We start from the raw sequence: 20,837 nt of genomic DNA on the forward strand, positions 1-20,837 counted from the left end.
CTGGTATCTCTGTATTCAGGAGAAGTTGAGGAATGTGTTTTGGGGTGTCTTTTTACATATACCCATGCTGGGTGAGATAAATATCTTGGTCAAATGCCAACTTTGTATAAAAAAATGGGAAAAGTTGTCTTTTGCCAAGATATTTCTCTCACCCAGCATGGGTATATGTAAAATGACACCCCAAAACACATTTCCCACCTTCTCCTGAGTACGGCAATACCAGATGTGTGACACTTTTTTGCAGCCTAGGTGGGCAAAGGGGCCCATATTCCAAAGAGCACCTTTCGGATTTCACAGGTCATTTTTTACAGAATTTGATTTCAAACTCCTTACCACACATTCGGGCCCCTAGAATGCTAGGGCAGTATAACTACCCCACAAGTGACCCCATTTTGGAAAGAAGAGACCCCAAGGTATTCGCTGATGGGCATAGTGAGTTCATTGAAGTATTTATTTTTTGTCACAAGTTAGTAGAATATGAGACTTTGTATGAAAAAAAAAAAAAAAAAAATCAGCATTTTCCACTAACTTGTGACAAAAAATAAAAAATTCTAGGAACTCGCCATGCCCCTCACGGAATACCTTGGGGTGTCTTCTTTCCAAAATGGGGTCACTTGTGGGGTAGTTATACTGCCCTGGCATTCTAGGGGCCCGAATGTGTGGTAAGGAGTTTGAAATCAAATTCTGTAAAAAATGACCTGTTAATAAGTGACGGGGGGGGGTGTAGTGTAGTGTAGTGGTGCTTGGTGCTACTTTACTGAGCTACCTGTGTCCTCTGGTGGTCGATCCAAACAAAGGGGACCACCAGAGGACCAGGTAGCAGGTATATTAGACGCTGTTATCAAAACAGCGTCTAATATACCTGTTAGGGGTTAAAAAAAACACATCTCCAGCCTGCCAGCGAACGATCGCCGCTGGCAGGCTGGAGATCAACTCTCTTACCTTCCGTTCCTGTGAGCGCGCGCGCCTGTGTGCGCGCGTTCACTGGAAATCTAAGCTCACGCGAGATGACACCTATTGGCGTTAGTGTGACCTGGGAGCGCCGCAGAAATGACGCCTTTCGGCGTTAGCGTGGCGGGAAGTGGTTAAGTACTCAAGCATAAGAAAACCTATCTAATATTAGTAACGCTGTAGGTAAACCGATGTCATTTTTAGTGCAAAATGAACACCGTAAAAACCACAAAAACACTGAGGAATTTTTCCCCCCAATTTCAACCCCCAAAGAATTTAGTTCTGTTTTTCAATACGTTATAAAAACAACTTGCCAACAAAAAACAAGTCCTCAGAAAGCTATATGAACTGAAAAGGAAAAAAATAAAAATAAAAAGTCATGGCTTCTGAAATCTGGAGAAAGAAAAGGACAAAAACATTTATGGCGCGAGGGGGTGAATGATCCTACCAGGTTTGGGAGTTCACCCCTTCTTACTCCTTGACATAACTATGTTCAGGTAAGATACTTTCATCATCCAATGAACATGAAGTCACTGGTCTAGGAAGATGCCACAGCACTCACAGGAATGCCTTGGCCTCTTTAAACCACAGATTGAGATTTGGGGTGGGTATGCCAGGAGTTGGAAAGTCAACAATCAGATATTGATGACCCAACGTGGAAAAACCCTTTTAAAAGGAAGTCTAACTAGGAAAATACAATGCCTTGTAGGACTAACTCAGCTGAATGAACACTCTTTCTCAGAAGTCAGTTGCTTCATTCTGAATCAGTAGCTAAAGTACAGTGGATGGGTCCAAGCTCACCCTGCTTCTTTCTGCCAGCCCTCCCCTCTCCTCCTTTACTGACCGGGACAAGTTCCTGCATAGTCATCTCACCTCTGGTTAGCAGAGAAAGCAGGAGGAGCAAGGGTACCTAGAGTGGCCAAGGTCTGCCCTCATTTCACTCAACTGCTCATTTGTATATGGATTCAAGGCTCATTCACACAACCGAATGGTCGCCGTGGCTGTGTTGCAATGCACAGGTACCAGCCGTGTGAATCCAGTATTGCGGTGCAGACCCAGTGACTTGAATCGGTCGTTGATCTGTAAAATATGGCAAAAGATAGGACATGTCCTTTTTTTTGCGGTGGGTCAACGGGTCCGCATTCGCAGTTCACACAACCATACGTGTAAATGAGTCCTAAAAGTACTTTTCGTCCAGAAAGAAGCAACGGATAGCCAAGTCAAAGATATCTCCAGAATCAGCCTAGCTAGACATATAAGGTGGTAATGGATTAACGATAAATTTCCTGGTGACAGAATCCCTTTAAACAAAAGTCCAGGCTGAGAAATTGTAGCAAACTCTCAGGCTACTTTCACATGTTCAGGTTTTGATCAGGTTTTCTAATGCCGTTTTATGAACCAAGGGATCATTGAGGCGCTGCCACATAGCACAGTTGTGATGCAGTTAAAAAACTGTGTGCCGTTGTCTGCATGCGGTTACTGCACCAACAAACATGCATTTAAAAGCAGTTTAAAGCATCCGAACAGCACTGCATGCCAGCACCACAAAGGTCCTTTACACCAACCGATGTTTCAGGCAATTGTTGCCTGATCGTCAGCGGTCATTCACCAATTATCTCCACTGTATAGAGTCATAGAAAATACACAGCACGTTCTGTTAACAGAGACAATGATTTTAGACGCAGGCTGAAAAGCACTATCACCTGATGAACCAGCATTTGCTCGTTCATTGGTGACTGTGGACACCTTTTCACAGGCCAATTAATCGGGAACAAGCCTTTGTACAAATGTTCATCAACCTTAATTCATCTGATTCTCAGTCTGTGTAAAAGGACCTTAAAGGGGTTGTCCGATGAAAAATGTTCTGCAGTTTTCAAACCAGCACCTGGATCTGAAAACTTTTGTAATTGCATGTAATAATTGTTGTTATTGAGTAATTCAATAAAATGTATCTGTATAGCGCCACCTGCTGTTTTCTTATTTCTTTGCCCTGCTCACTGAGATGACCGCACATGATCAATTTCATCCTTCAACTGCCCCCCTGAGCTGTGATGGGGAGAGCATGGACACACCTCCTGAGCTGTGATGGGGAGAGCATGGACACACCTCCTGAGCTGTGATGGGGAGAGCATGGACACACCTCCTGAGCTGTGATGGGGAGAGCATGGACACACCTCCTGAGCTGTGATGGGGAGAGCATGGACACACCTCCTGAGCTGTGATGGGGAGAGCATGGACACACCTCCTGAGCTGTGATGGGGAGAGCATGGACACACCTCCTGAGCTGTGATGGGGAGAGCATGGACACACCTCCTGAGCTGTGATGGGGAGAGCATGGACACACCTCCTGAGCTGTGATGGGGAGAGCATGGACACACCTCCTGAGCTGTGATGGGGAGAGCATGGACACACCTCCTGAGCTGTGATGGGGAGAGCATGGACACACCTCCTGAGCTGTGATGGGGAGAGCATGGACACACCTCCTGAGCTGTGATGGGGAGAGCATGGACACACCTCCTGAGCTGCAGCAGAAATGACACCCCACTTGAGCTGTACGCTTGATATAAATCTATCAGAGCAATAAATGTGGAGATCTCTGGATCCATGTGAGGTACAGGGCTGGTTCTAGCTTTGTTAGAAAGAGATTGTCATCTATTATATGATGTCTGATTTTCATTTTTTTAAATTAGCCACGGGATAAACCCTTTAAAGGGGTTCTATGCTTTTTTTTTTTTACATTGATAACCTATTCTAGGTCATCAATATAGGAAAAGAGGAGAAACCCTTTAAGAGAGAGAATGTATAACAAGCAGATTCTACTTTTCTAATTTTGTGAATCCATACCTGGTTTTAACATTAAAACTACATCAGAAAACCTCGACCAAGCCTGAATGCCTTAGAGAGATGTGTGCAGCTAAAGCAACAAAGAGGGTGACCACCACAATATAATAGATGTTCGCGGCTGCTGTTAATGTATTATGCTCACAGAGCATTTCATAAACTGGATGTAACTATATCCACTTCTCACCTAAAGAGCGGGACTGAGTTCTCATATATTTACAGCAGACTAATATCTTGACAGTGGTGAGAAATTGAAACATACATTAAAGGGGTTCTCCGGAAATTCAGAAAATAAAATCACTGAAAATACTTTATTATAAATATATTCCCAAATACCTTTCATTAGTTATAATGGCTCTTTGTGCCTAGGGAGCAACCATCATGGAAAATAAAATGGTCCTATTAAATCGTCCTACCAGTACACACAGAACCGGTCCTAATCACACAGCAGGACAAGTTACTTCACAACACTGAGGTAAAGAGCTGCCTCATCCTCCTCTCTGCTCTGCTTGTTAGGGATTATGATCCTGAGTACTGCTGATAAGATCTTCAGCTGAATCTCTGTATGAATTGAAGTTCATGAGGAGACATGAAGTACAGAGAGGACGGGTGGTGATGTAGCTAATGAGCAGCAGCAGTTGTATGCAGTCTCCATTACCACAGCCTGTCCTCTCTGTACTTCATGTCTCCTCATGAACTTCATTCCCAGAGAGATTCATCCCTATGCTCCCCAGACAAAATGTGCCATTATAACTAATGAAAGGTATTTGAGAATATATTAATAAAGTAATATTTAAGTATTTTCATTTTCTTAATTCCCAGAGAATGCCTTTAACTTGCATAACTTTTCATTTGCACAGCAACTGAGCTTTAATAACCTAAAACCAATAAAACTCCTTTACATATAGTAATACTCCTATAAAACAAATTTACATTTTTTAGCTCTAATATATCGGTAGCATTTTGGTGGCTATTTATCTATGCCGGAAACCGCATATTATTAATTTACCAGTCAGCTTTGTTAAAGCGGATAGATGTATTTTCTACCCAGTATTAGAAGTTACAGCTAATAAAATGTCAGTTTAGGTTGTTCGTTAATATGAAAAGTGTACAAGTAGAACATTATAAAATGGTTTCGAGACAGGGCATTACTAAAGACTGGAAAATTACTGCAGATAATAAATTATATTTTACCTTTAAGCCCACTGGATATTTTGAACCGGCAAAGAAAGAAAAGAAACAAATGTTAATAATAATAAAAATCGCCATACATATCAAGACATAATTTTAAATAAATTATCAGACAATGTATGAAAAAAAGATGGAGAACCTTCAGAAAGACAGCACGTGATAAAATGTAATCACTAGATATAAGCTTTTTAATCAATGGCTGTTTTTGCTCTTGTAAAATGTCACATTATATTGCTGAAAACAAGCACCAAATTATCATTCTGGACTACTTTTGTCATGACACAAGGGGAGCCGGACACCGCTGAGGCCAGTGATTGTCTTCAGCAATGTCAAACCAGATGTTGGCATCGCAGGAGTACAGTGGAGCATCACAAGCTGGCAGGACAAGGAGCTGGCATCGGGAAGCGGGTAAGTCATCTTCCCTTTGCAGCCCCACCCAATTCTTGCACAACACCTTTAGCTTGTGGAACCAGGAGTATAGCAGTAGTAAGTATGAAGCTGAATAACAAATTGTGAAGAATTTTTTAAGTTTCTGGTTGAAAGCATAAGGCTGTTCCAATCTTGTAATGTTACAGAATATCGCTAAGTTAGACCATGACATTATGATTGGTGGGAATGAAGGTCCCTTTGATTTAGTTCTCATTAGGTCTACTTGCTGAGCAAAACTTCAATACAACTCCAGCCAACGGAATGAAGCTATCTTGCCGTTCTCTACACCACACATTTTAGCAGTATGCCATCACTTCCTATGGTGAAAAAAAATCCCTTTACATCCCAACCAACAAAGTCTGAGCAGAGGTTCACCTCCAGCAAGCCTCATCTTCTACATTTAGAAATAGTCTCCAAGACGTCTTTGGTGAATCCAAAATGCTCTACAACTTCCAACACATCAGTGTGGCTGCAGACCTTCAACAGGTGTTGGCCAAATGCTGGATCAGCCAACAGCTATTTCTCCCAGCTTCCCCCCAAACATATCCGGCCGGGAGAAAATCTGGATCTTCAATACATATTAGACTGATGGCAGGTTCAGCCGACAATAGTTTAATATGTATGACTCTCTCCATGCATTCAGATTTTCCAAAGGAACCTGAAAATCCCCCTCTTTAAGAAAGAGTATAACTTGTAACAACTGAAAAAGCAACTTCTACCCTAATCTATTCTGTCTCTCCCCCCTGCCCCTATTATTCCTCTTCGCCAATTTATTCATAAATTTCAAGGAGGAATAATAGAACAAACGCATAAGTAAAGTAGTTGCTCACAGCAACTAATGCAGTTCCACCTATCATTTTCAAGAGACCCACCGGACAATCAAAGCAGTGACCTGACTACAGAAAACAATACTAAAATCCGTAAACCCCTGCAGCCTGTTCGTCCCCTCGTTTGGGTTGCTAGTGCTGACTGTGCTAGGCTAAGTGTGGATTGGTAAGCTACATATGCTCACTAAGACATTCTGCTCTACGCATTTCTATTGTAAACATAATAAATCTTACCATTCTCACTCAAATGCTTCAGAATATGCTTTGTTGGTTCTGCAGGAAAATAAAAAGACAGAATTAGAACAACACAACAATATTCATGCCATCCAGTAAGGCTAGATGCATACGACCGTTAAAAACAGACTTAAAAAATTGACCCCTTCAATTGTATGGGGGCAGTCTGTCAGTGAAAAACGGACAAGATAGAACATGTTCTTTTTTTTTTATGTCTGTTTTTCACTGACAGTCAAAAAAACTGCTGTGTGAATAACCCCATAGACTACCATTGGTCTTAAAACAGACGTGTGATGGCCGTTAAAAAAATGTACATCACATGTTCGTTTTTCAGCCTAGGCTAGGCTAAATGTAAATACAAAATGTATGTTAATATTACAAAAAAGTTTCTTTGCTTTCTGGCAGTTTTTTAGGCCGTGTTCCCATCATGTCTAAGCCTTCTATAAGACTTTATTCTCCAATGTATACCACTTTATATTCAGCGGTGACCTCTGCGGCCCCCAGTTGTTGCCCTGCCCCTCTCCATAGTGATCATTGGGAGTGCTGGGAAAAAGCCAACTAAGTACACACGGTTGGATGCTCCCATCGATCTTGGATATACTGCTCACTGACAGGGATTCCAGGGGCCCCTCCTGGTCATTAGTGGTGGGGATTTTTGGATGGATATCTGACTTCACTATATTACCATTGTCAAATCCCAAGATTTGGTAGAAAGTTGTATCTTTACTTATAGGGAGCACTGGAGACATGGCTCTCTTTTTTTGGTGATTACACATTTTTTTCTTTTATTTACAAGCTGTATGCAAAAAGACTGAGGCGTCACATCTCTCACTTTGCATTGACTAAGAGACAACCCCCCTCAGCCTTGCTTCCTGCAATACAAATCCTCTGGGCAGTTCAAAAGGAGTCTACTCTCATTGTAACATTAACCTTGTGGATGCCAAACGGGTCTAGCCACCTAACTTACATTTATGACATACAGTACTGTGCAAACATTTTTGGGCAGGTGTGGAAAAATGCTGCCAAGTAAGAATTCTTCCAAAAATAGAAGTGTTAATAGTTTAAATATTTATTCTGTAGCAGGACAACAAAACCAAACATACAGCCCAAGTCATAAAGAACTATCATCAAAGAGAGGAAGGAAATGATGATATGGACTCCACAGAACCTTGATCTCATAGCATCTGTCTGGGATTACACGCAGAGACAAAAGGATTTGAGCAAGCCTACATCCACAGAAGATCTGTGGCTAGTTCTCCAAGACGTTTGGAACAACCTCCCTGCCGAGTTCCTTCAAATATTGTGCAGGTGTACCTAGAAGAACTGATGCTGTATTAAAAGTAAAGTGTGGTCACCCCAAATACGGATTTGATTTAGATTTCTCCCTTTTTATTAATTGATAAACTATTTACACTTCTCTTTCTAAAACCATTCTAACTTTGCAGCATTTTTTCTAACCTTTGCACAGTACTGTATCTAATTCATGGGTTATCAGTGGAACAACGGCTTTAGTAACATGAATCGTACCAGACTGCCTACGTCCTGATCGCTGCGTGACCGTTGGGTCAATTACAGACATGGCTTTCTTTACTCTTTCTGGGCTGTATCTGTAACGTCCTGGATCTGGGAAAAAGAATATATGAATGCCATCCTTTATACATTCTGTACAATCTGCAGGAATCTTTGATTCAAAACTATGTTTAAAAGCTATAGAAATATTTGTAAGCAAAAAGTTAGTATATCAAAGCTGAAAAGGCTCAGAGGTGGCCGTATAGTATAATAAAGTCTTTATACTTACACATGGCATCCATCTCTAGAATTGCTTCCTTGGCCTAAAATAAAAATCTGATTTTATTAAATGGCTTTGAAGCTAAATGTAATGACTAACATAGCCCCGATGAAAAAGAGTGAAGGAGGAAAAACAATACTAAAGTATTTGCATATAATAAAAAAAAATCTGTTTTCTTTCCAGCAGTGCCACTCTTGTTCATGACCTGGGCCTGGTGGCTCAACCCCTTCTAGAGAAAGGCCGATTTGAGATATCAGACAAAAGACCATGGACAAAAGTTTCTGGTTTAAAAGAAAAATAGACAATATTTTTTAATTTATCACATACTATCCCTTTACGTTATACATACTGAAAATTTTCAATATTACTAATTAGCTTTATATAGCCAAAAATATGGTACCTGAATGGTATACTTATAAACCTTCTCCTCCCCTTTGTATCATTTCTGTAAATGCATCTCTCTGGAGAACCATGACTATTTTTTCACTGATGAAGTGATGTGCGTATTTATTTTATTTTTTTGGGGGGGACCAAATGGGGCTGTGAGGTGATCATAAACATCAATTCTGGCCCTGTGTATTTTCTTTTCTCAATGCGGATACATCATGTGATATTTCAATTCTCATGACTTCTAGATACGTGATTAAACCAATCAAGCTTATTTTTATGGTCTAGATTTTTACTAAATTAAATGGGAAAGGGGGAGGGATTTGAGCTTTTAATATAATTTATAGTTATACATTTTTAAACATTTCAAAATATATTTTACTTCTTTTTAGTCCCACTAGGATACTTGAACATGCAATCAGTGTATGGCGCGGTTAGTGCTATTCTATTACAAAATGTTTCTGAGATATAAGGCATACTGAAATGGCAGGTGTAGCTGCTTAGATGTTGCAGTCACTAGTGGAGGTCACAGGTGTCTTTTTGACTGCACCAGCAAATGTTGAAAGCAAAGGTTGAATATATATGTGTTTTGTGCAAGTGTCGTATGTGCATATATAAAGATATAGCACTATTCATATGGGCACTGTGTGGGTGTATTATGAACATTATATGGCACTATTCACATGGACTATTCACAGTTATATTTACAGGGATTCTCCTAGGACGTCATGAACTGTAAACTACAAACGTCAGAGACTTTGCGGTTCCATTGACTTGAATGGGGCTGCGGACCGATCTGTGCGGACAATAGTAGTACAAGCTACATATTTTTGCGGACTAGAAATGCAGAAATACGGATGCGGACAACATACTGAATGTTGTCTGCACATTTTATTCACCCCTAGGAATGAATGGATCCGCATTGATTCCCGCAAAATGCAGAACGGATGCGGATTGGAAGCGAATAAAATTATACGGTCGTGTGAATGAGTACCCTTACAAAAATAAAAAGTATGGAGCACTGAGCACACCAACAATAAAGTGAACTAGACACACTGTATTATACAGTCATGTGAAAAAATTAGGACACCCTTTGAAAGCATGTGGTTTTTTGTAACATTTTTAATAAATGGTTATTTCATCTCCGTTTCAACAATACAGAGAGATTAAAGTAATCCAACTAAACAAAGAAAACTGAAGAAAAGTCTTTTCAAGATCTTCTGTAAATGTCATTCTACAAAAATGCCTATTCTAACTGAGGAAAAAGATAGGACACCCTCACATGTATTCCCTCTTAAATTGGCTCAGATCTCACACAGGTATATCACACCAGGTGCACATAATTAGTAGATCGTTACTCTGCATGTTGAATGAGGCTTGCCCTATTTAAACCTCAGACATTTAGTTTGGTGTGCTCCTGACTGTTGAAGTGAGAGTGAGCACCATGGTGAGAGCAAAAGAGCTGTCAGAGGACTTCAGAAAAAAGATTGTAGCAGCCTATGAGTCTGGGAAGGGATTTAAAAAGATCTCAAAAGATTTTGAAATCAGCCATTCCACTGTCCGGAAGATAGTCTACAAGTGGAGGGCTTTCAAAACAACTGCCAACATGCCCAGGACTGGTCGCCCCAGCAAGTTCACCCCAAGAGCAGACCGCAAGATGCTAAAAGAGGTATCCAAAAACCCTAAAGTGTCATCTCGAGAACTACAGCAGGCTCTGGCTACTGTTGATGTAGAAGTACATGCCTCTACAATCAGAAAGAGACTGTACAAGTTTAACTTGCATGGGAGGTGTGCAAGGAGGAAACCTTTGCTTTCCAAGAGAAACATCGAGGCCAGACTGACATTTGCCAGCGATAAAGTTGACAAAGACCAGGACTTCTGGAATAATGTTCTTTGGACAGATGAGTCCAAAATTGAATTATTTGGACACAACAGCAGAGGACATGTTTGGCGTAAACCAAACACAGCATTCCAAGAAAAGAACCTCATACCAACTGTGAAGCATGGAGGTGGAAGTGTCATGGTTTGGGGCTGCTTTGCTGCAGCAGGACCTGGTCAGCTCACCATCATAGAATCCACGATGAATTCTACTGTGTATCAGAAGGTGCTTGAAGAACATGTGAGACCATCAGTTAGAAAATTAAAGCTGAAGCGGAACTGGACCATGCAACATGACAATGACCCAAAACATACTAGTAAATCAACCAAAGATTGGCTGAAAAAGAAGAAATGGAGAGTCCTGGAATGGCCAAGTCAAAGTCCAGATTTGAATCCCATTGAGATGCTGTGGGGTGACTTGAAAAGGGCTGTACGTGCAAGAAACCCCTCAAACATCTCACAGCTGAAAAAGTTCTGCATTGAGGAGTGGGGTAAAATTTCCTCAGACCGATGTCGAAGACTGGTAGATGGCTACAAGAACCGTCTCACTGCAGTTATTTCAGCCAAAGGAGGTAACACTCGCTATTAGGGGCAAGGGTGTCCTATCTTTTTCCTCAGTTAGAATAGGCATTTTTGTAGAATGACATTTACAGAAGATCTTGAAAAGACTTTTCTACAGTTTTCTTTGTTTAGTCGGATTACTTTAATCTCTCTGTATTGTTGAAACGGAGATGAAATAACCATTTATTAAAAATGTTACAAAAAACCACATGCTTTCAAAGGGTGTCCTAATTTTTTCACATGACTGTAGCTAGGCAAAAAAGGACAATACCGAATTAAAATAATAAAAAAATGGATCTAAACCGTAACCACGGATGGTGAACAGGTAAAGACTCTTAAGTACCCACCCCCCATACATAAATACACATATCAAAGACAAGCAAATGTCACCAGATAAGATATCAGTTGAGGTCAGAAGAAGGCTGAGGAAACCACTGATATCTGGTGATATTTACTCTTATTAACCATTTGTGTACTTATCTGTTGCTCATTATATTAGGCTGCTTTCATATCTGCACTGCGAATTCCAGCAGTATGTTCCGGTGGAGAAACAGACTGCCGAAGTACACCATATTATCCACCATAGCCGGATACACCGTGCACCACCGAATCCCTATTCTCTATAATGGGATCAGTAAGCTGCACAAAAAAGAAATGCTGCTTGTAGTATTTTTTGTCCAGCCGACAGTCGGCATATATGCCGGAGACGTGAACCCGGCCTTAGGCCTCATGCACACGACCGTTTTTTTTTTGCGGTCCGCAAAAACAGATTCCGTTTTTCCGTGAACGTTTTTTCGTCCGTGGGTATTCCTTGATTTTTGGAGGATCCACGGACATGAAAAAAAAGTCGTTTTGGTGTCCGCCTGGCCGTGCGGAGCCAAACGGATCCGTCCTGAATTACAATGCAAGTCAATGGGGACGGATCCGTTTGACGTTGACACAATATGGTGCAATTTCAAACGGATCCGTCCCCCATTGACTTTCAATGTAAAGTCAGGAGTTAATATACCATAGGATCGGAGTTTTCTCCAATCCGATGGTGTATTTTAACTTGAAGCGTCCCCATCACCATGGGAAAGCTTCTATGTTAGAATATACCATCGGATTTGAGTTACATCGTGAAACTCAGATCCGACAGTATATTCTAACACAGAGGCGTTCCCATAGTGAAGGGGACGCTTCTAGTTAGAATATACTACTAACTGTGAACATGACTGCCCCCTGCTGCCTGGCAGCACCCAATCTTTTACAGGGGGCTGTGATCAGCACAATTGTGCGTATCATAGCCCCCTGTAAGAGATCAGGGGCTGCCAGGCAGCAGGGGGCAGACCCCCTCCCTCCCCAGTTTTAATATCATTGGTGGCCAGTGTGCGGCCCCCCCTCTATTGTAATATCATTGGTGGCCAGTGTGCGGCCTCCGTCGCCCCCCCTCCCCCCCTCTATTGTAATTTAATTGGTGGCCAGTGTGCGGCCCTCCCCCGGCTCCCCCTCTATTGTATTAATATCATTGGTGGCAAGTGTGTGGCCCCCCCTCCCCCCGATCATTGGTGGCAGCGGAGATTCCGATCGGAGTCCCAGTTTAATCGCTCTGGGGCTCCGATCGGTAACCATGGCAACCAGGACGCTACTGCATGGTTACTTAGCAATATTACAATATTAGAAGCATCATACTTACCTGCTGCGCTGTCTGTGACCGGCCGGGAGCTCCTCCTACTGGTAAGTGACAGGTCTGTGCGGCGCATTGCTTAATGATCTGTCACTTACCAGTAGGAGGAGCTCCCGGCCGGTCACAGACATCGCAGCAGGTAAGTATGATGCTTCTAATATTGTAATATTGCTAAGTAACCATGGCAACCAGGCCTGCAGTAGCGTCCTGGTTGCCATGGTTACCGATCGGAGCCCCAGAGCGATTAAACTGGGACTCCGATCGGAATCTCCGCTGCCACCAATGATCGAGGGGAGGGGGGGGCACCACTGATATTAATACAATAGAGGGGGGGCGCACACTGGCCACCAATGATAATACAATTGAGGGAGGGAGGGGGGGCCGGGGGAGGCCGCACACTGGCCACCAATGATATTAATACAATAGAGGGAGGGGGGGCGGGGGGGGGGGCCGCACTGGCCACCAATGAAATTAAAACTGGGGAGGGAGGGGGGTCTGCCCCCTGCTGCCTGGCAGCCCCTGATCTCTTATAGGGGGCTATGATATGCACAATTAACCCCTCAGGTGCAGCACCTGAGGGGTTAATTGTGCGGATCACAGCCCCTTGTAAGAGATCGGGTGCTGCCAGGGAGCAGGGGGCAGTCATGTACACAGTTCGTAGTATATTCTAACTAGAAGCGTCCCCATCACCATAGGAACGCCTCTGTGTTAGAATATACTGTCGGATATGAGTTTTCACAAAGTGAAAACTCATCTCTGAAAAAGCTTTTATGCAGCCGAATCTTCGGATCCGTCTGTATGAAAGTAACCTACGGCCACGGATCACGGACGCGGATGCCAATCTTGTGTGCATCTGTGTTCTTTCACGGACCCATTGACTTGAATGGGTCCGTGAACCGTTGTCCGTCAAAAAAATAGGACAGGTCCTATTTTTTTGAAAGACAGGAAACGCGGATCACGGATGCGGCTGCAAAACGGTGCATTTTCAGATTTTTCCATGGACCTGTTGAAAAAAAACGGAAAACGGCACAACGGCCACGGATGCACACAACGGTCGTGTGCATGAGGCCTTAATCGGCCTTTTAGTCTGTTAGTGTTTTCTATGTGTATCTATGTTACTGTCATCTGTGCAATTTAGGCCTCATGCACACGACCGTTTTTCGGGTCCGCATCCGAGCCGCAGTTTTTGCGGCTCGGTTGCAGACCCATTCACTTCAATGGGGCCGCAAAAGATGCGGACAGCACTCCGTGGCCCCGCAAAAATAATATAACATGTCCTATTCTTGTCCGTTTTGCAAACAAGAATAGGCATGTCTAGAATGGCCAACAATACATTGAATTATACATACTTTATTGTAGCTATGCAAAAAGGACAAAAAGGATTTTAAAATGTATTCAACTTGAACACGAGCAAGGCGAACCTGGAAGGTCTAGAATTATTACCCATGATACACACACCACTTCGAACTAGAAATACTCCCCTTAAGGCCTCATGCACACGACCGTGCCGTTTTTTGCGGTCTGCAAACCGCGGATCCGCAAAAAACGAAAGCCGCCCGTGTGCCTCTTGCAATTTGCGAAACGTAACAGCGGGTTTCGCTTTTTGCGGATCCGTGGTTTGCGGACCGCAAAAACTGGCACGGTCGTGTGCATGAGGCCTTAAGGGGAGTATTTCTAGTTCGAAGTGGTGTGTGTATCATAGGTAATAATTCTAGACTTTCCAGGTTCGCCTTGCTCGTGTTCAGGTTGAATACATTTTAAAATCCGTTTTGTCCTTTTTGCATAGCTACAATAAAGTACCGTATTTATCGGCGTATAACACGCACTGGCGTATAACACGCACCCTTCATTTTAAGGGAAATTTCAGGAAAAAAAAATAAATTTCAAATTGTACTGCTATGGGGTGGGGGGATCTGTGGATGGAACTGTTATGGGGGGGATCTGTGGATGACACTGCTATATGTCATCCACAGATCCCCCTCATAACAGTGTCCATTTCAAATTGTACTGCTATGGGGTGGGGGGATCTGTGGATGGAACTGTTATGGGGGGGATCTGTGGATGACACTGCTATATGTCATCCACAGATCCCCCTCATAACAGTGTCCCCCAATACACCGGGCCCCGCCGCTCACCGAAGTATTTATAAACGTGAATCCTTATCCTGTTATTAGGCTGCCCTCTCCCATGTCCCCCCTGTATCCCCACAGCACTTACGATTCACACGCTTCCATAGCAGGCAGAGCGGACGGCACCAGTAACGTCACTCACTGACGTCGCGCGTCTGCTCCGCCTGCTTCATTCATAAAGGGGGCGGAGCAGGCGCTCGACGTCAGTGAGTGACGTTACTGCTGCCGTCTGCTCTGCCTGCTATTGAAGCTTAAGTAAGTGCTGTGGGGATACAGGGGGGACATGGGAACATGGGAGAGGGCAGCTTAATAACAGGATAAGGATTCACGTTTATAAATACTTTGAGCGGCGGGGCCCGGTGTAAGAGTACAGTGACTGCACCGGGCCCCGCCCCTAGTTACGGACTCCAGCCCCTCCTCTCTCCCGGCTCATACAGCGCAGTGAATATCGGCGTATAACACGCATACATGATTTGCCCCCTATTTTCAGGGGGAAAAAGTGTGTGTTATACGCCGATAAATACGGGTATGTATAATTCAATGTATTGTCGGTGTGCTCGCCAATTGTTCCACGCTTATTTCCTGTGGCAGTATTTTGTATGTACATGTGGACAAGTGTATTGAAGGGGGTGAGCCAAGCTGATAAATGGATTTTTTGTACTCACCGTAAAATCCTTTTCTCGTAGTAGGCATTGGGGGACACAGCACCATGGGTATATGCCCAGCTGCCACTAGGAGGCTGACACTAGAAACAAAAAAGTGTTGGCTCCGCCCAGGTGGGCTATACCCCTCTGCAAGAGCCGAGATACACCAGTCGGTACAAAAGCAGTAGGAACGCCACACACCTGAACAAACAGAAACTGAACGCCAACAAGTCTTCAACTGGGGAACCCAACGACCACAAATCGCCGGGACCACAACAAGAAGAAACTCAATAAGAAAATGGGCGGGATCTGTGTCCCCCAATGCCTACTACGAGAAAAGGATTTTACGGTGAGTACAAAAAATCCATTTTTCTCGTGCATGGCATTGGGGGACACAGCACCATGGGACATCCCAAAGCAGTCCCTGAGGGAGGGAAGAAGAACGCCATGTCGCCAATCTACAGCACAGCTGCTTGCAGAACCTTGCGCCCCAGGCTAGCGTCAGCGGAAGCCAGAGAATGAATGTGGTAAAACTTAGAGAAAGTGTGAACTGACGCCCAAGTGGCGGCCCGGCAGACCTGGGAAGCAGATGCCTGATGACGCACCGCCCAGGAAGCCCCAACTGCCCTAGTCGAATGAGCGGTCAACCTGGAAGAGGGAGCACGGCCCTTTGCGATATAGGCCTCCTTGACAGCCGACCGAACCCAGCGAGAGATGGTGGCCTTGGAGGCAGGCAAGCCCCTACGAGGACCCGCCGGGACCACGAAAAGGGAATCCGAACGACGGAAGGGCTCCGTGAGGCGAAGGTACAGGCGAAGGGCCCGAACAACATCAAGGCAATGGAGGGATTTCTCCCTAGGGTGAGAAGGATTAGGGCAGAAAGAGGGAAGGACGATCTCTTCATTGATATGAAAAGACGAAACCACCTTTGGAAGAAAAGAGGGAACGGGACGCAACACCACCTTGTCCTGATGGAAAACCAGGAAAGGCGAACGGCAAGAAAGCGCCGCCAGTTCGGAAACCCGGCGGATGGAGGTGACTGCCACTAAGAAGGCCACCTTGAACGAGACAAACGACAGAGATATCTCTGCCAAAGGCTCGAAGGGAGAAGACTGAAGGGCGTCAAGGACGAGATTCAGGTCCCACGGCTCCACCGGAAAACGAAAGGGAGGGGCTCGGCGAGCGACACCCTGTAGAAAGGTCCTAACCTGAGCCCACGAGGCCACGGGACGTTGGAAAAGGACTGAGAGGGCCGAAATCTGTCCTCTGAGAGAAGCAAGGCGAAGACCCTTGTCAAAACCGGCCTGAAGGAAGGCCAGAACGTTAGGGACGGAGAAATGGAGAGGGCGGAAACGCCCAGAATCGCACCAGGCGAAATACGCTCTCCAGGTCCGGTAGTAAATACGGGCTGACTGGGGTTTGCGAGCGTGAAGCATCGTCTTAATGACAGAATCCGAGAGGCCACGGGACTTCAAGACCGCGGTCTCAACGGCCACGCCGTCAAACGAAGCTGAGGTAAATTCGGGTGGTACAGAGGGCCCTGAGAAAGGAGATCGTGGCGCAGAGGTAGTCGCCACGGAACGTCGGCGAGCAGAAACACTAGATCTGCGTACCACGCCCTGCGGGGCCAATCCGGAGCCACCAGGATTGCTGAAACCCGGGCTGCCTTGAGACGCTTGAGCACTCGGGGCAGGAGGGGAATGGGGGGGAAAAGGTACAGAAGGTTGAACTGAGACCAAGGCAGAACTAGGGCGTCTACCGCGAAGGCCTGAGGGTCTCTGGACCGCGCAACATAGCGCGGGATCCTGTGGTTGAGACGTGACGCGAAAAGATCCACGTCCGGAGTTTCCCATCGGTGACAAAGTTGGAGGAACACCTCTGGGTGTGGAGACCATTCGCCCGGGTCGACTAGCTGACGACTGAGGTAGTCTGCCGCCCAATTGTCGACCCCGGGAATGTGTACCGCGGAGAGGACGGGAACGTGGGTCTCCGCCCAGCGCAGGATATGGGAGGCTTCCTGCAAGGCCATCACGCTCCTGGTGCCCCGTTGGTGGTTCAGATAAGCCACGGCGGTGGAATTGTCTGTTTGGACCCGGACCGGGAGACCGCAAAGACGTGGGGTCCAGTGAGACAGTGCCAGGAAAATTGCCCTGAGCTCGAGCACATTTATCTGCAGGGAGGACTACTGAGCAGACCAAAGACCCTGGACTGTGAGAGAGTCGAGGACTGCTCCCCAACCCGAGAGGCTGGCGTCCGTCGTGATCACCCGCCAACTGGGGGGAAGAAAGGAACGGCCCAGGGACACCGTCCGAGGAAGCAGCCACCAGGAGAGGTCCTGGCGAAGCTGGAGAGGGAGACGAACCAGGCGATCGAGACCTGCCTGGGACTTGTCCCACCTGGATAGGAGAAACAACTGAAGGTCCCGGGAGTGGAATTGGGAATAGGGAATGGCTTCGAAGGAAGCCACCATCCTCCCCAGGACGCGCATACACGTCCTGATAGTCAAGGTGGACGGGCCGCGGAGAAGCGTCACCCCCGCCTGAAGGGAGGCAATCTTCTCTGGGGGGAGAAACACCCGCCCGAGGTGAGTGTCGAAAATCATGCCCAGGAAGGGCATCCTCTGGCATGGGACGAGGGAGGACTTGGAGTGGTTGACGAGCCACCCGAACTGAGCAAGAGCTGAGAGGGTGATGTGCAGGCTGGACAGGTTGTCCTCCAACGACGGGGCCCGAACCAGAAGGTCGTCCAGGTAGGGTACCAAGGCGACCCCCCTGGCACGTAGAAGGGCCATGAGAGGCGCCAACACCTTGGTGAAGACCCTCGGAGCAGAGGCCAGGCCGAAGGGCAGGGCTACGAATTGGAAATGAAGAGAACCTACCGCGAAGCGAAGGAACCTTTGGTGGGAGAGGGCAATGGGGACGTGGAGATAGGCGTCCTGAATGTCGATGGACGACAGGAACTCGTCCGACTCCAAGGAGGCGATCACCGACCGGAGGGATTCCATACGAAAGTGACGGACCCGGACAAAGTGATTCAGCGCCTTCAGGTCCAGGATAGGACGGAGCGAACCGTCCTTTTTGGGAACCGTGAACAGATTCGAATAGAACCCCCGAAAGCGTTCTGATTCTGGAACCGGAACGATGACCCCTAGAGAGCGAAGGGAACGAATGGCCTGAAAAAAATCTTCTGCCCTGGAGGAGGACCTGGGGGGCGACGTCAGGAAGAACCGTCCCGGCGGAAGATCGGAAAATTCGATCCTGTATCCGGAGGAGACTACCTCCAGAACCCAAGCGTCTTCTACACTTGCTCGCCAGACGTCCTGAAAGGCGAGCAGACGCCCTCCCACCTTGACAGAGTCATGCGGAAGGAGGTTTAGTGGACTGGGGGCGAGCAGGTTTGGGCTTGGCATGCCAGGAGGGCTTGGCCTTAAAGGAAGGCCTGGAGGACTTCTTGTCAGATCGGGCAGGGGGGACCCGAAAGGACCGAAAGGACTGCGCCCGAGAGGACGACCCAGGAAAGCGACGGCGGCGAGGCTGATTCTGGGGTAGAAGAGAGCTCTTACCGCCAGTGGCCTCCGAGATGAGCTCCTCCAGACGCTTCCCAAAGAGCTTCCCACCGAGAAAGGGAAGGGAAATCAGAGCCTTCTTGGAGGCGGAATCTGCCGCCCAAGAACGAAGCCAGATGGTGCGGCGAATGGCCACAGAGTTAGAGGCCGCACGGCCGGATCGGCGGGCCGATTCCATAGAGGCATCGCAAAGAAATTTGGACGCCTGGTAAATTTGAGAGGCAAGCACTGCCAGTTCCCCTTGATCAGAGTCTGGGGGTAAGGCGCGAACAAGCTGTTTTGCCCAGATAGCGCAGGCCTTAGCCACCCAGGAGGCGGCAAACGCAGGGCGGATGGCGGCACCCGCTGCGATGAAAACAGACTTGGCCAAAGAGTCGACCCGTTTGTCAGCGGGATCCGACAAGGAAGCCGCGTCAGCCAGGGGAAGGGTAGTAGCCTTCGCCAGGCGGGCAACCTGAGGGTCTACCTGAGGAGGAACCGTCCAGGTATTGACAGATTCCTCAGAAAAAGGATAGGGGACGTCAGAGGCCTTGGTAAGATGAAGGCGCCGATCAGGATGACGCCACTCCTTAGCCAGAAGCGCGTCCAGATCCTCGTGATTCGGGAAGACCACAGTGGAACGTTTAGCCCGGCGGAAGGACACCGACTCCAGGGAGGAGGAACAGGGAACGTCCTGCACATGGAGCGCGTCACGGACGGCTTTGATGAGGTCCTGAATGGCCGCAGACATCGCCGAGCACCGCTCTGATTCAGAATCAGAAGCGGAGGAGTCCCCAGGAACGGCGGAAGCGGCTGAAGAAGAAATTTCGCCCGACTCAGACCTAACCGGGGAGTGATCCGGGGTAGCTGAGGAAGAATGGGACCCGGCCGAGGCTGTGCGAGGTCGCTTGCTGGACCTCGTACCAGAGCGGGAACAGACTTCCCCGGCGGGGGGGTCCCTGCCCGAGGCGGCCGCAATCTGAGCGGGTAAGCGGTCCAAGGACTGCGCTAGGGATTGGGAGAGGCTGGCAAGGTTACCTATGGCCTGGGATAGGGTAGCAGCCCATTCCGGAAGGACCGACAAAGAGGGGGCCGCAGGAGCGGACTGGGTGGGCCTGGGGGGAAGGCACTGCACGCAGAGAGAGGAAGACTGACCACATGGGAACTTCCTATTACACACAGAACAGGCGTAATGAGTGGAAATGGCGGCAGGGGGAGTGGGGGCCCGACCAGAAGAAGACATGAGGGCGGTATGGAGGAGCCTGCAAAGCAAAAAACAAGTCAGCCAGTGGCTGCCTACCAGACCCTAGGTGCTGTGTCCCACAGAAGCACGTCCAGAGAGCCGAGTAGCAGGAGAAGCTGTAAGATGCGACAGCTGCAGGCAGGACAGGAGCCGGTAGTAGAGGAAGACACACCCCCCCAGCAGCCCGCGCTGGTGCTGGATTGGTAAGAGAAAGCGCTCCTCCCAGGGCGCCACCCACAGAGGGGAGGGAGAGGCGAAAAACCCGGGAAGGCAGAAGGCGGAGACGGAGCTCCGCCCCACGTGACCTGCGGCCTAGGCTGAAGAAAAGCCGGGGCCTAGAGTAGAAAAAAGCTGCCGGAAACGGACGCCCGCGATCGCGGTGACGCCCGGAGGCAGCAGCAGAAGCGGGGACGCAGGGCCCGGAAGGCCAGGTAGGAGCAGGAGGAAACCCGTTATAACGGGAAAGAGCCGATAGAGCAGAGCCGGCCGACTTAAAGGGCCAGACCCTAGAAACGAGGGTGCC

General features: G+C 47.1%; 1 protein-coding gene across 6 annotated transcripts in view; it reads right to left on the reverse strand.

The window, feature by feature from the left end:
* Positions 1-20,837, reverse strand: part of PLEKHG3 (pleckstrin homology and RhoGEF domain containing G3) — a 156,829-nt gene that overhangs the window by 21,234 nt on the left and 114,758 nt on the right. For all 6 annotated transcript variants that reach the window (XR_005774707.1, XM_040410901.1, XM_040410899.1 and 3 more), the window contains exons 11-14: positions 8,272-8,305; positions 8,001-8,096; positions 6,474-6,512; positions 4,987-4,997 (exon numbers count right to left, since the gene is read on the reverse strand). Coding sequence is in view for 5 of the 6 variants with exons in the window: in XM_040410901.1 (XP_040266835.1) it covers positions 4,987-4,997; positions 6,474-6,512; positions 8,001-8,096; positions 8,272-8,305 (180 nt within the window). In the remaining variant the exon portion in view is untranslated. The remainder of the gene's footprint in view (positions 1-4,986; positions 4,998-6,473; positions 6,513-8,000; positions 8,097-8,271; positions 8,306-20,837) is intronic.

The sequence above is a fragment of the Bufo bufo genome, chromosome 11 (genome assembly GCF_905171765.1).
Source record: "Bufo bufo chromosome 11, aBufBuf1.1, whole genome shotgun sequence".
Classification (NCBI taxonomy): Eukaryota; Metazoa; Chordata; class Amphibia; order Anura; family Bufonidae; genus Bufo; species Bufo bufo.